At 43.2% G+C, this 15,855-nt stretch overlaps 1 protein-coding gene across 1 annotated transcript; it reads right to left on the reverse strand.

The window, feature by feature from the left end:
• Positions 1 to 636: 636 nt before the first annotated feature.
• Positions 637 to 15,619, reverse strand: LOC132397769 (regulator of cell cycle RGCC-like). The gene is made up of 5 exons (XM_059976534.1): positions 15,564 to 15,619; positions 11,886 to 12,050; positions 3,786 to 3,863; positions 2,845 to 2,907; positions 637 to 1,053 (listed from the first exon to the last, which is right to left on the reverse strand). Exons 1-5 carry the CDS (start codon positions 15,589 to 15,591, stop codon positions 1,043 to 1,045), a joined length of 345 nt encoding a protein of 114 aa, XP_059832517.1. The 5' UTR covers positions 15,592 to 15,619; the 3' UTR covers positions 637 to 1,042.
• Between the last annotated feature and the right edge of the window lie 236 nt (positions 15,620 to 15,855).

Consider the following 15,855-nt stretch of genomic DNA (forward strand, 5'->3'; position numbering starts at 1 on the left):
CATCAACTCTGAAAGAAGCCCTTTGGTCTGCTGAAACTTGTTGGTCTCCCAGTATATTGAACAGGTTTTCACTGCTGATGACATATTCCAGGTTGCAGGAGTACATGCTGAGGGACAAACGGAAACTTGCTACATCCAACAATAGGGCTCAGCGAGGAAGGACCATAGTCCAGGGTCCTTCTGCAACTGGAAAGGGAAGCATTGTGGGGATGTGGGAGCTCTTTAGATAATGTATTAGCATATGATTCCAGAGGGCCAGATTAGAGGCAACTGTGCTAATTAGTTTTAAAGATGCATATGAGCACTACTGAATGCATTGTCTGTGAAAGTAAAGCCTTTACATGCCTTGTTGTGTTGTTTGAGTTTGAATCAAGTTTATTTTGTTCTGGCTGCTCTGTTAAGTTCTTCCAGCAACTTACTGTTGGCTTCAGAGTCCAGCATCATTCTTGTATCTCTAACCAGTTTTGTCTCTATCTCAGTTCTGTTGAGGCTTTTCAACCTGAAACATTAACTGACTCGTTGAGGTATCTAGCATTTTATATTTATTGTTTCAGATTTCCAATTCCTACATTGTGATCCTTTATGCCTTTTTACACTACTCACATACAGGGCTACAAGTGAAATAATTAGGTCAGAAAGTAAAATGTTGAGTTCTGGTAGTTTATTAATTTCAAGTAAATAAATATATTTTACAAAATGTACACAAAAGTTTGCACATTAGAAGTTTTGAGATAAGGATAAATGTGTTAAGTTTCACAAGTGCAAACTTTGACATTACTTTCAACATTAAACAAAGGTGGTTTGCAACAACAGAAGTGACTTGGATTACAGTATGTCAGCTTTTAAAAGGCACTTCCTTCCTGTGCAGGTTGCTCGTCTGCACAATTCTGCAGCTTCCGATAAACAGTTTCACCCATACACATTTCGGTTTTGCAAGCAAATGTTGAAGTACTTTGTGCCAAGCTTCACTGAGTTTGAATCTGGTCTGATACAATTTTCTTATGTTTCCTTGCAGAAGGCCAATGGTGCATCTCAGCAATGGCTACATCATCTCTGTAAGAGAAATAAAAGCTCATGAAATTTTAAAAAAAATGGGGAGGGTAACAGTTAACTCCTATTTGTAAACTGAAGTGCAGATTACCAACTTAAAAAAATGGTTTGGAAAAAAGTTACATCATACTTGCTCTCTGAAAATGTCTCGCTGTTCTTGTTCACAATCAATAAGGCAGAATCCATTGTGTTGAAACCGAGAGTCAATTTTTTTCCACCTAATCTTTCAGTTTAATCTTGAGATTGAGGGCGATAATGGATTATAATTTAGCAAATTAAGATGACGGTTTTTAAAATAGTATTTAAGTGAATACAGGAGATTGTAAACCAAACTAGTGAACAATTGATCAGTTATAAACCTCATGCTTTACAATTATGATCAGTGGAAATTGAGGGAAAACCCAGCAACATACCAAATACTGTGGGACTCAGCAGATCTATGAAAGGGAATAATCAGTCGATGTTTCAGGCTGAGAACCTTCATCAGGACTCTGTTCATTGTGTGTTTTGGTTAAGATTTCCTGCAGCTACGGAATCACTTGTGCTTAACAGATGAATTGCCGCTCAGTCTCAACTCTTCACTTATTAAACTACCAGACTGTAGTGGGAAGACAGAATGAGATACACTCCTACACAGCTCCTTTCATCGCTCAAGTAACCCAAATGCCAAGCTGGTCCTGTAAAAATGCTATTCCTGTTGTAACATAGGAAACATTACAGCCAATTTACTTACAGCAAACTCATGCCGAAACAACAACATTGTACAACCAGTGTGGCAGGTGATTCAGTTGAAAGATACTGTAAATATTAGTGAGAACATGGAAATTCTCAATGCATCTTTAAATATGATCATCCCAGTGATTACTCCAGTACCTGACTGAAAGGATATTGTGCTATAGGCAATGCCATTCAATTCACAACGGTCCCCTGTGTACAATGGCAATACTCCGGTGAGCAAAGGATTTCTCCCAGGCTTCCTGATCATTTTTCACCTCCCTGAACTACGTCAGTAAAACAAATTGTGCAATAATTATGACTTCACTACGAGTGAACATATTAACAGATGTTATGTCCTGTGTTACAACAGTGAGCACACACCGAAATGTGCGCCAGTGGCCGGAAATAAACTTGCTCTGCAGTGCGGATGTCCATAGTACCGACTAGGCCAGTGTTTACCACCCACCCTTCAGTTCCCCTGAATGTTGGGCTTTCAAGCCCAGCAGCAAGTCTGTTGTCATGCCTAGGCCAAAGTTAGAAAGGACGGCAGACTTCTGCTTCTGCAAGAACATTAGTGAGCGAGGTGGGTTTCTGGGTTGGGATAGTTTTAAAGCCATCAATCTGGCACTCAGGACTTTGGTAGTGCTGGACTTGCTGAATTTCAGATGTTATTCCATTTAAGAGTCTCAACACTTTATGATACAGTATACTAAAATTTCCAGTGAATCCAGCAAATTTCAAGGGACCAAAGGAAACAGAAATAGGTGAGAAGAAGCAACAGGACCCATTGTAGTAGACAGAGATTCTCAAAGTTTCTGGGACAATAGGAACAGCCTTTAAATTTGATCCTCATCTGAGGCATAGCTAGTGTGTTATCAAGCAACTTATCTATGGGGTGCAAGGACAGATCACCGGATCAAGAACTGGTGGGGCAAACTGAAGCCAACAGAGACAACTTCTCAATTCAATCATTACAGCAGAGCTCAGTTCAAGAACATCTCAAGAAGGCAAAACAACTGGCAGTAGCGATGACCAATTCTTAGAGTTTTCCTAATATATTTTAAAATTATTATGTACCTGCTAACGTCTGATCCAGGTCGGCAATCAAATCCTCCAGATCTTTTGTGTCTCCAAGTTTAGCTTCAGAAAAGAAACAAATTAATCCACAAATTGTAAATGAGCAAAGACAAAAGGAACATACTACTTTGTTAACATCAAATTTCTTAAGTAAATTCCATGGTGCCTTTCAGATAGGGTGCACTGCAGGAGGACATGCACATAATAGCTGCAGTGTAGAAATGTATTAAGGCTTCCTTAGCAGAAAGTTACAGAAACCAGTGACCCCTTTCTGCTATTTAGGCCAAGTATTTGACCAGAGGACAACCAAGTACCTCCCAACTTAAAAAATATTTACTGACAGTACAGTGGCAGTACTTTCTCTTCACCATCTGCACCTTGGACTTCAACTACTGCACAGAGTCTTGCCATCTTCAGAAGTTTTCTGAAGACTCTGCCATAGTTGGATGCATGAGGCTGAGTACAGGGCTATGGTGGGAAACTTTGTTACGTGGTGTGAGCACAACACAAAATACCACAACACAAAACTTCAAAGAGATATAGGGAAAATTTAAAAAGACATTTGAGAGGGAAGATTTTGTTAAAATAAACAAAAAATTGTAGGTGCCTGGAACATGAGAAGTAGTGGAAACAGATACAACAAACCTTTAAGAGCTTGTTAGAAAGACATGAAATGGGCAAGCAAATGAGATTAGTTTGAATTGATATCATAGTCAGCACCAACATGAGCCAAAGGCCAGCTCTTGCTCTATTCAATGTTCTGCTCCTCTCTGCACTTTCCCAGGAACATCCATGTAAACAAACAGAACACAACTACCAAATTCTGCCCCTTTGATGAATCCCAAGGGTTTCCATGAACTATACATTTGGTATCCGGGCTCCCAAGGCTCCACAGAAAAGCCAGCAAGAGCAGATAATACTGAATGCTACTAGGCCCCTACCTTTGCTTGTTGTTGTGTCTATGGAGTTCAGCTTCTCGACACTGCAGTTTAAGCTGCTGCTTGCAGATGATCCCGTGCCTGCCAATTGGAAAAAAAAGGGGAAGATGTTTATCCGGCTGCATCAGGCCCATTTCAGATAACACATATCCACAGAGGCCTCCACTTGCCTTAGAGGGCCAGTCACAGCAAGGAGACATGATCCAGAGTGAGGACAGTTACTAGAGTCACCTGATTGTTCTCCAACTTGCACCACAGCCATGTTGCGTCCCCCAGTTAAATCAGCACTTCTCAGGTGTTGTCTGCAGCAACTCGCTCTACCCAAAATGGTCATTGTGTTTGTTGACTGTAAGAGCAGCAAAAAGTAGTAGGACACACAAAAGACTGACATGGAGCAAACAGAAAGTGCTGGAGGTATTTAGTGGGATGAGCAGCACATGTGCATGGAGAAATGGAAAGTGATAGTCAATATTTCAAGTTGCGACCCTGCCTCAGGATTTAATTCAGAAGAGAGGCAGCTGCTACAGAAGTGAGAAGGAGACCTGAGACACAGATGTAGTGTCTCAACCTAATACGTTAAATCATCCCTTTTCCTTCACAGATGCAGCTTGACCTGCCGAATTCCTCAAGCAAATCGTTTGTTGACCAAGTCCTCAGTTTGGTGGGCAACAGTGTTAACTGCCATTTTGGAAACTTCAATTACCTACAAAACAAATACCAGCAATGCTGTCTGTGCAAAATCTCCAAATCCTCTGGCAGGATAAAGAACCATTCCAGGAAAACACCCCCCAGCATAAAGTTTCTATTACACCTAGACAACATTAATGGGTGGTGACATATTATTAAGCCCCATACAACCCATAATCCTAGGTCGGATACAGGAAGAGTCTACTAGTAGGAACACGGAGTCTGAGGGGTGGGGGAGGAAACTGAGGTGGGAAAAAGGGAGAAAAGAAAGAAGAACAGTTTGAGCACATTCTCAAGCCTCCCTAAAGTTCTATGTTGATTTATAGGGATCTCTGGCTCATAATCACAGAAAACAGAATTGCACCAAAGCTCCGAGAGCATGTAGAAACTGGCCAAAGGAGGGCACCACTGTCCAATCCATAAAGAGCTTCCTGCCCCACCTGTCGTAGAGTCCCACTTTAACCTGTGGCTTCTGTAGTAGCTACCACAGAACTATAGTGGAGGTAACTCATTCCTGCACTCGGGGGATGGATGCTCACACAGCTTCTTCATTAACCATTCATCAGGAGCTGTGGAGAGCAGCATGTTTTCCCCACACATACAGAAAGTGAATATGACTCACTTTCGAGCAGAACAGGGTGACCACATTAATGAAGTGATATTGCTGGGAATACACTGAAGGCATGTGAAAGTTTTATATGGTTTTCCCCTTCTACTAAAGGGGAAAGGAAAGAAATCAGCCTGCAATAATACTTTAGTTAACTTTGGATGAAACAAAGCTTTAGTGCAAGTTTTTAAACCCAATTTTAAAATCAAACTGCTCAGTTTTCATTGTAGCTTTATTTAAAGAGAGTTCAATAAAGCAGAATTAAACTATCATCTCAAGCAGAGTCCAAGTAAAGACTCAATGAGCAGTATTGTTGAGAGTCAATAAATAGAATGTCATGCAAACTTGAGTACATTTAACTTCACTTACTGAGCAGATCAATGAAATTAGGTGGACTGTAGTTTTAATTTTACTTAGTGATGTCAACAGTTTTACTGTTAGTCACAAAAATGGCAATGAATCCAATATCAGCTTCCCATTGGATGGGTTAGATTAGAATTGCATCCTTGTACCCTTTCACTTTCATCCCCAATGTCACTGGGATCCCAGAATCCTTTGCTCACCCTCCCACTGAGGGTGATTGGAGGTGGGAAACAATCCAATCCACAATTGATAATAGCAAGGGTTATATTGTCCCCATCATAATTCATTCCAACATTGCCAAATTTATTCTAGGAAAAAAAACGTGTTGTGCCTACACATCACATTTCATCCACATCAGGCAGTCTAATACATTTTACAGCCATTGGAGAATTTAAACAGGGAACCTTCAGATTACCAGGCAGACAAAGAATGTTAGAGAGCCTGCACAGAAACAAGCTCATCAATTCATTGAGTCCACACAGACCATTTACACAAACCCTATATTACTTCCAGTTTCTCTCCATTCTACCACTCTCCTACATGCAAGGGGCAATTTATTGGTGTCAGTTAACCTATTGATCCATATGCCTTTGGGAGGTCATTTAAAAAGCCATGAATAAAGGATGTCAGAACATGCAAGTTCAAACAGCAGAGCTCAGAGTTGAATCCAAGTCTCTGGCACTGAAGCTGCAAGTCTACCAACTGCATCCATGTGCTCCTCTCAAATTTCCTCAAGGCCTCTTTGAAAACTATAACATTCCTAGTGATCCATGAAAATCCCTGGCTCAAAATGAAGAAGAAGCATTCAGGAAGACAGTCACATCATGAGCACACAGAAGCACGAAAGTAACAGGTACATGGAACACCATCTCCCAGTCTACAAACACACCTCATACCCCACCCAAGGCAAGATCTGCAGGTCCTCAACAACTGTCAGAACTGGAAAGAAAGCCAGAATTTGATTCTATGTGAATGCCAAAAAAAAAGGGCGGAGGTAGGGATGGTTTTTTAAAACTATAATCACTTGTATTTCCAAGAAACATAATCAAAGTTGCACTATCAATTTTTTTACTAAGTAGATAATCTTTTTGTTAAAAGATGTTTGCTGGGGGATAAATATTGGTCAGAATAGTAGAGGCAATTGGTTAATGGAATCTTTTTCTATCCACCTGAGGGAGATTGTCTTTAATGATATATATTGAACAGCCTATAACACAACCTACAAATTTAGCTCATGCTAAGTTTGAGAACCATATAAGCCATTAGGCAAACCCTACTCTGAGAATAATTTTTCTACAAAAAGTGATTAAGACTTGTTTAGATTAAAATACTGAAACAAATGGAAGCTTATAATATAACAGTTTATCAAATTCCAGTGCAGTGTATACGTGGGATTTATGTGAACATCTATCTGAAAGAACAAATTGCACCATGTCCTTTAGAATTACAATAGACTTCCACTTGTTTGTATTTGGTTTTCCTGTTACTATAAATAAGGATGAAATGTTGCCCAGTTTAAAGTCTTAAAACAAAATTAGAACAGAAGAAGCAAATTAAAAGGAATGGCAAAGATTTGGCTATGAAAGTTCGGAAGACCTTTGTCAGTGACTATAACAATAGAAAGATTTGGACTATGTTATCAGTGTAGAGCAATGTTCCTCATCATTAACCATCCATAAAAAGTGTCCATGTGCAGAGTAAGCAGTGATTCTTAATGTTATCCTGAATATGGCAGTGTTCTTATTATGTTCCCAAATGTGGTCATTAGGAGAAATTGAAACAAAAGTGAGGAATATAACCCTTGATCCAGATTTACTATTCAGTGGCAGGTCATCTACTTGAACACCACCAATCACAGTTTCAAAACCCTTTCTGTCAGTCTCAGACTTGCCAATAACTAGGTCTCCGTAGGAGAATATTCTGATGATTTACCACCCTGGGTGATAAAGCTTTCCATTCTTCACAGTCCTGAATGGCTAACTCTTACCCTCAGTCCATAACACAATAGTATAAACTCAAGTGCTTTGTAACAGAGTTATGATTTTACAAGGTGATAAATGTCTGTACCTCAGAGTTGCTCTTTATACAGAGTAGTTTACATCTGTAACATTTGAATTTGGTTTATTCCAACAGTGAAACCTGTTTCCGTGCTGTAATTGTTATATGGTTATATGTGGTTAAGATGGAGTACTTTGTACTAGTGGCTTCCAATTAAAATGTTAATCTTACAATAATATAAATTTTTGCTGTTACACTAAATTCATTCTCATTCCACACATTATAGAGAAGGCACATTTGGTTATAATTGGTAAAATGATGTAGGAACAAAAGTAGAAGCATATACAAGTCATTCAACCCCACATGACTGCTTCATCACTCTGAGATCATGGCTGATGCTTTGCTCTAGATCCCACAACATATTTACATTGACATGGGAAAGAAACCGCTTTAAGTAAAAACACAACCGCATTACGAGCAGCGTAATGAAAGAAAACCAGTGGGTTTTTTTTTAATCAAGTCTAGCTCATGTGTAGCTCAGCTCAGCCTCATCATGTCTCACACTTAACAGCTTTCCACAGGGGTCCAGCAATCCCCTTGGTTTCTGAAGGTTCATCCAATGTCATTGATGAAGACCTTGACACCATTAGTCACTTTGAGACTGGATGCGATGTGTCCAAAGATGACTGGTCAGTCCAATTTGGGCACGGAATGTCCTGGCACATGTTGGGCAGATATGTGTAGGCACTGCAGTTGTTGCGTTGGTGGCTCTGGACTTGCGCAGCTTGCATTTATGTTGTGATTCAGCAGAACGCCTTGCTTCGTAGGCTTGATAGCCCTCGTGGATGAGGCCGCACCAGGTAGGGTGGTTTTGTGCCAGCGTTTCCCAGGAGGTCCTGTCAAGCAACTTCAGCGAGGCCTTTAGTATGTCTTTGTAACGTTTCTTCTGCCCTCCATATGAGCATCTTCCAGCAGAGAGTTCCCCAAAAAGGAGCTGCTTAGGTATGCGCTCATCTGGCACACGGTTGACATGACCTGCCCACCGGGTCTGAGCTCTCGTTAGCAGTGTGTGGACTGATGGTAGACTTGCTCTAGAGAACTTCAGGGTCTAGTACTTTGTCTTGCCATCTGATGCCTAATATTCTGCGAAGACAAGTCATGTGGAAATGGTTGAGCTGACGTGCATGCCTTCGATACGCAGTCCACGTTTCACAGGCGTACAGGAGGGTCGTGAGTACCAAGGCTCCATAGACCTTCAGTTTTGTTGCTGGGCTAATTCCTCAACGTTTCCGTACGTGGAGCGCAGCCTACCGAGAGCAGAACTTGCCTTTGCTATTCTGCAGTTAACTGCTGTATCGATAGTCACTGCTCGGGAGAGGGTGCTGCCCAGGGAAGTAAAGTGCCTGTAGCTTCTGTCCTTTGATTGTGATTTCCGGTTCTGTGTACGGTGCATGAGGAGCAGGCTGGTGCATGACTTCGGTCTTTTTGAATGTGATGTCACAAGCCGTGGAGAATTTGTTCATATTGACTTGCATCTCTGGCTCCGAACCAGCAGACAGGGCACAGTCATCAGCAAAGAGCAAGTCTCTCAGAACAGTTTCCTTCATCTTGGTAACAGTCTCCTCAGGTTGAACAGCTTCCATCTACTCTGTTCTTGAGGCTGAGTTCAGTGTCACTGTCCTGGAAGGAATCATTCAGCATGGCAGTAAACATCATGCTGAACAGTGTGGGTGCGAGCACACAGCCCTGTTTGACACCATTTGTGACTGGGAATGCCTTAGAGGATTCTCTGCCAACCAGCACTCTGGCCATCATGCCATCATGGAAATGACGTACTATCTGAACGAATTTGGCGGGGCAGCCAAACTTTGACATGATCCTCCACAGGCCTGGTTGGCTGACAGTGTCGAAAGCTTTCGTGAGGTCAACAAAAGTTGTGTGGAGTTCGCGATTCTGCTCCTGACTGTTCTCCTGAAGTTGGCGTGCAGCAAAAATCATGTCACTAGTCCCGCGACCTTTGCAAAAGCCACACTGTGACTCTAGCAGCAGGCCCAGCTCCAGATGAGTGACCAGACGATATAGCGGGACTCTTGCAAGAGTCTTTCATGCAATCTAAGGTAACACAAACACCCACCACCATCATATCAGGGCATTGGTGACTGGACCCTCCACCCCGACCCCAAATAAATATCTCTAAAGCACACCTCTAAATGGAACTAGACACAGCCCAACAACACATAGAAAATGCCAGAGGAACTCCAGGAGGCCAGCATCTACGGGGAAAAAACCCACAGATGACGTTTGGGGTGAAACCCTTTTGTAGGACAGGAGAATAAAAGCTGAAAAGTAGATTTGAGATGTGGGGGGAACGGGAGAGAGAAATGCCAGGTGATAGGTGAAATGGAGGGGGAGGAATGAAGCAAAGAGCTTGATTGGTGAAAGAGACAGAAGGCCATGGGAGAAAGAAAACTAAGGGGGCGGTGGGGAGGAGCACCCGAGGAAGGCGATGGGTAGACAAGGAGATAACACGAGCGAGGGACAAGAGGGTGGGAAATAGTGAAGAGAGAGGTTAGGGAGGCATTACCGGAAGTTTGAGAAATCGATGTCTACACTGGCAACTGTCCCGTACTTTTCCTACATCGACGACTGCATTGGTGCTGCTTCCTGCACCCATGGTGAACTCATCGATTTCATTCACTTTGCCTCCAACTTCCACCCAGCCCTCAAATTCACCAGGTCTATTTCTGACGCTTCCCTCCCCTTTCTTGATCTCACTGTCTCCATCTCTGGAGACAGCTTGTCTACCGATGTCTATTATAAATCAATGGACTCACAGTGACCTGGACTATACCTCGTCCCACCCTGCTACTCGTAAAAACACCATCCCCATCTCTCAATTCCACCGTCTCCACCACATCTGCTCTCAGGATGAAGCTTTTCAATCTAGAATGAAGGAGATGTCCTATTTCAAAGAAAGGGGCTTTCCTTCCTCCATCATCAATGCTGCCCTCAACTGCATCGCTTCCATTTCACACATGTCTGCTCTTACCCCATCCTCCCGTGTCCTCTTGTCCTCACCTACCTCCACATCCAGGTCATAAGTCTCCAGAACTTCTGCCATTGCCAACAGGATCCCAGCACCAAACACATCACTTCCCCACCCCTCCACTTTCTGCAGAAATCACTCCCTACATGACTCCCTTGTCCATTTGTCCCTCCCCACTAATCTCCCTCCTGACACTTATCATTGGAAGCAGAACAGCTGCTACACCTGCCCTTAGATCTCCCCCCTCTCTACCATTCAGGGCCCCAAAAAGTCTTTCCATGTGAGGTGACACTTCACCTGTGAGTCTGTTGGGGGTCGTATACTGTGTTTGGTGCTCCCACTGTGGCCTCTTATATATCGGTGAGATCCGGCATAGATTGGGATTCTTCTTCGCCGAGCATCTGTGCTCCATCTGCCAGAGCCAATGGGATCTCCCAATGGTCGCCCATTTTAATTCCACTTCCCATATGTCCATCCATGGCCTCCTCCACTGTTGTGATGAGGCCACACTTAAGTTGGAGGAATAACGCCTTATATTTCATTTGGGCAGCCTCCAAGCTGATGGCATGAACATCGATTTCTCAAACTTCCAGTAATACCTCCCTTCTCCCCTTCACCATTTCCCATCCACTTGTCCCTCTCTCATGTTATCTCTCTGCCTGACCACTGCCTCCCTCTGGTGCTCTCCCCACCCTTTTGTTCCTTCCATGGCCTTCTGACTCTTTCACTAATCAACTTCCCAGCTCTTTGCTTCATCCCTCCCCCTCCAAGTTTCACCTATCACCCAGTGTTTCTCTCCTCTCCCCCAACCTTTCAAATCTGCTCCTCAGGTTTTTTTCCCTCCAATCCAGCCTGAAACTTTGACTGTACTTCCCCTCCCCCATAGATGCAGCCTGACCTGTTGAGTTCCTCTAACATTTTATGTGTGTTGCTCGAACTTTCAGCATCTGCAGCTTTCACCTTCTTTTAGACACAGCCCAACAAATCAGCACTCACAGCTCAAATACGTTCCTTCCTACTCTATTCTCCATTTGCAGACTTCCTGTTATCTTCATTGCCCCACCCACAGTTTTACTGATCTGAGCAATAAAAATTAATTGCAGCCATCTCAGTAACAAATACCATACAGCAAGAATTTTCTGATAACATTGAACTTCTCCATAACCTCCTTGCAGACCAAACACTACTTGTGCATTGATATCAAGGTAGCAGTAATTCTGCAGCACACAGTCGGCAATGTCCAATATATGCAGACTGAAACAGCAAGTTTGTCATTAGGCAACTTCAGAATTTAGAACAAAACTTTCTGAACTGTACAAGCAGAATTTGATTATAAATTCATCACCATCCCCTCAGATGAGGCAATCACATGGTTAGTCATCCCACAAAATGCATTACTCACTTTCTGGGTCATCAATTCCACTATCCGCAGCACTAGTCGCACACATCCTTTTCATTTGATTCAAGTGCTCCTCATACTGAGCACCAGCTTTTGCAGAGCAAGAGAGATCATCAATGATCACATTGAACTCATTGAGAACAGCGTCGAATTCCACCTCGTCCCACACTGAAAGTAGATACAAAGAAATCACAATTTGTTAAGTTACTTGTTTAAGTAAGTAATTGTACCACAAAATCATAACAGCATTAAGCTGGGAAGGATGCAGAAAAGATTCATGAGGTTGTTATTGTTACCGGGATGTTAGAGCTTAGTTATAAAGAGAGACTGAATAGGCTTGGATCATTTCCTCTGGAGTGAAGGACATTAAGCAGTGACAATATAAAGGTTTTAAAATCATGAGCAGTGTAGATAGGATGGAGGGTGTGTGATCATCCAACCAATCTGCACCCAGCAAAATCTAAAATTAGAGGGCATAGGTTAAAAGTGTGAGGAAAGACCTAAAGGACCCAAGTGCCATTTCCTCCTCCATCTGCACCACCCCAGGCCACAAGCACAGGACTGGACTATATGAAACATGCTGCCAGATGGGACTGTAGAGGCAGGTACAGTTCTTTTGTTATGTGCTGTGTTATATGACATAGGTGATCATGGTGTTTCCATGACCATGATTGTTCTTGCCAATATTTTTCTCCAGAAGTGGTTTGCCATTGCCTTCTTCTGGGCAGCGTCTTTACGAGACAGGCGACCCCAATCATTATCAACACTCTTCAGACATCGTTTGCCTGGCATCACTGGTTGCATAACCAGAACTTGTGATATGTACCAGCTGCTCATACAACCATCCACCACCTGTTCCCATGGCTTCATGTGACCTTGACCTGGGAGGGGGGGGGGTGCAAAACGTGGGTGCCACACCTTCCCCAAGATTGATCAGCAGTGCTAGTGAGGGAAGGAGTGCTTTACACCTCCTTTGGTAGAGGCACATCTCCACCCTGAGGTACAATTAATTATAATGTTTGAAAGATATCAGGACAGGAACATAGATTGATTCTTGACTCTAATATATTATAGTGTATTAGTAGACTCTAATAGTGTTGTTATGAATGGAGGAGGAAGCCAATCAACTGCTTACACTTCTTCCACCATTCATAACACTATACTGACCTTTTATCTGTTCCACTTCCCTGCACTAATCCCCTAATAAGATCACCCAGGGCAAATTTCAGCACCCAATTACAATTGTACTTGGTAGGTTTTGTGCTTTAGTCCAGGGTGAGTACAACAATAGCAGTGGTTAAATTACCAGACTAGTAATTCAGAAGCCTAGACTGAAAATCCATTTCCAATACATTGGTAGTCGTGGAATTTAAATTCCATTAATAACCTGGAAAAATAAGTTGAAACAGTTTTAACAAAAGCCTATTAAATTGGCAATAAATGTCTGGATTACTAGTTTTTTTTTTCAGGCAAGAAAATCCACCATCCTTACGGAACCTAGTCCTACCATGACACCAGACCCACAAGAAGCGGTGACTCTTAATTGACTTCTGAAACAGAAGAGCAAGGCAAAGCACTGAATTGCACAATAATTGCTGCATTCCATTTGCTACACGGAGGTGCATCATCATCCCACTCTCAAATAGGTAGGTTCAAGAGGTGGCAGGGCAGTGCTCCTGCCTCATGGCTTCACTGTTCCAGGTTTAATTCTGACCTGGTGTGCTCTATTGTAAAGTACCCCTTGGTGCAGGTTAATAGCAAAAAGGATCAAACGACAGTTGACAGGTATGTGCGATGGAGAATATATTGCATAGGTACAGCGGATGCAATTGACCAAGTAGTTTTCTTCTATGTAGTTATAACGGAGAATTAGGCAAAAGTATAAAATACATTAGCCCTGGCTCAGAAATAGCAGAGTCAGCTCTGAATCACAGTTTAGTGGTTGCTGTTCTAATATCATGCGATTGAGCACATAATCTTCTGCTCTGGGAGTGTTGCGGTCAGAGTTACAGCTGCGAGATACAGAGTTATTCAGGGACAGCGTCTTTTTTATGAAGCTAGCATGAAAGCTAGCTTACCTCAAATAAGCAGGGGACGAGCAATCATATCACTTGCCCCCAACATCATTATCCAAAAAGATTTTACTGATGAAGCCCCGTAGGTGGAGCAGAAAATTTCAGTTGCATTTATCACCAAGAATTTTGGCACGGATTGTTGCAATTTAAACTACCCAAGTGGATTATAGAGACAGATACAATAACGAAGTTTAAAGGGAACTTGGACAGTACTTAGAGAAGACATAGAAGGGTCGCCATTGAAGGGGAATGATATTAGCATAGGTAGCCATTATGGGTCACCTGGATAAAGTTGGGGGAAAGGTTTGTACGTGTGCTCTGTAATTCAGTGACTTCCTGATTCTAATCTGGGTCATTTACTGCGCAGTGGGAATTAGGTGTCCTAGGAGTATCGTAAGCAAGAGAATGCCCACAAAGAGGCCGGCGGGCTTCATAGTGCATTTACAATAAAAGCAAAACAGGAGAAACTAGAACACCTTGTGGGGGAAACCGAGAAACAAAGTTTCAGGTCGAAGTGTCTTAACTGGTATACCGGCCGTGGCTGCCGAAAGCGCGGCTGCAGGAACTCTGTGGTTCAACTAGAAGATAACACATTCATTGTGCACCTCAGGGCGAGGCAGACAACGCACCTGGTTGCAGAACGAGCATGTCGCTTGTGCTGGATCTCAGAGTTAGTAGGACAACCACCTTCTGTCCAAATAATCTTCCTACCACTGGCTCTACATACCCTACTGGCTGGCGGATTTTGATTATAGCAGAAATAAATGCCGGCCTCTCCCAACATTGGCAGATTTATTGAATTGGGGCTGGTTAATTTCACTGTCGAGACCATGGAAACGAAACCGCCAGACTATTAGAAAACAAATAAAAACATCAGAATTTGTTGAGGAGCCCAATCTAATCTGCAAATTTGCACTGTAAGCTTGAACTACTCGCTGCGACCAGCAAGAATTGGACTTCACGTGGCGTCCACACCTAGAAGCTAATAAAGCACCTTACGAGGGATGAGGACAGGGCAGAGAACAGCAGGTTGGCACTGCGGTTGGGCAGAACCGGCCGGCCAATCCGATGACTATTGTTAGAAGTTTATTACAAATGGTTGTTGGTGATCGGAACCAAGGATAGAACATTCCGGGTGTGGAATTTTGAGAGGGAGAGCAGCAGAAGATCATCTTTCGGATTAGTTCTTCCTATAACCTAAACTTTAAGTTCTCCATGTCCGTCCCGACATTGGAACTCAGGTACCTCCCATTCCGGGCTGGAGCCCAGGTATAGCGAGGACTGACTCCGATAATTCTTTGTGTCAGGTCGGGACGAGGCTGACTCAGTGCCGGCCTCGCCCTGTCCTTATGCTAGACTCAGCCAGACCCCGGTACCAAACCCTGACAGTCAGGCTCAGCCAGTATCACCCAAGGGTCAATTTTAATTACGGTGGGAGTTTATCAGAGACACCCCGTTCTGGAGACAGCCTCAATCAGTCCCAGTCCCCAGGCTCAGAACTAAGCAAGCTCTTCGAGTCCCAGTGCTAGATCCAATGTCAGATCCCTGCCTCTGCCAGTCTCAGACTGTCCCCGTGCCGGTACTGTATGTAGATTTATTTTCTTACCGGATTTGCCTGTGTCGAATGAACTCATGATGCCAAATCCCGCTGTACTTCTCACACCGTCTCTGCAGGTCGCTAATTTAAATACCCCCATATTCCCGCCCCGAAGCTCCAAATGACCAACCACAGGCCCCAACGGTGTTGAATTGTCTGCCCTCCAGCCAATCAGGCTGGAGGCGGAAACCTTCCTTTCTTGTGATGTCAAAGAAGGAAACGTCACGGGAGAAGATCTCCACTCGTCATGGGGATTCTGCTGAAGTTTGTCAAAGTGATCTCGCCGTGATTGGGTGGGTTT

The sequence above is a fragment of the Hypanus sabinus genome, chromosome 8 (genome assembly GCF_030144855.1).
Source record: "Hypanus sabinus isolate sHypSab1 chromosome 8, sHypSab1.hap1, whole genome shotgun sequence".
Taxonomy (NCBI): domain Eukaryota; kingdom Metazoa; phylum Chordata; class Chondrichthyes; order Myliobatiformes; family Dasyatidae; genus Hypanus; species Hypanus sabinus.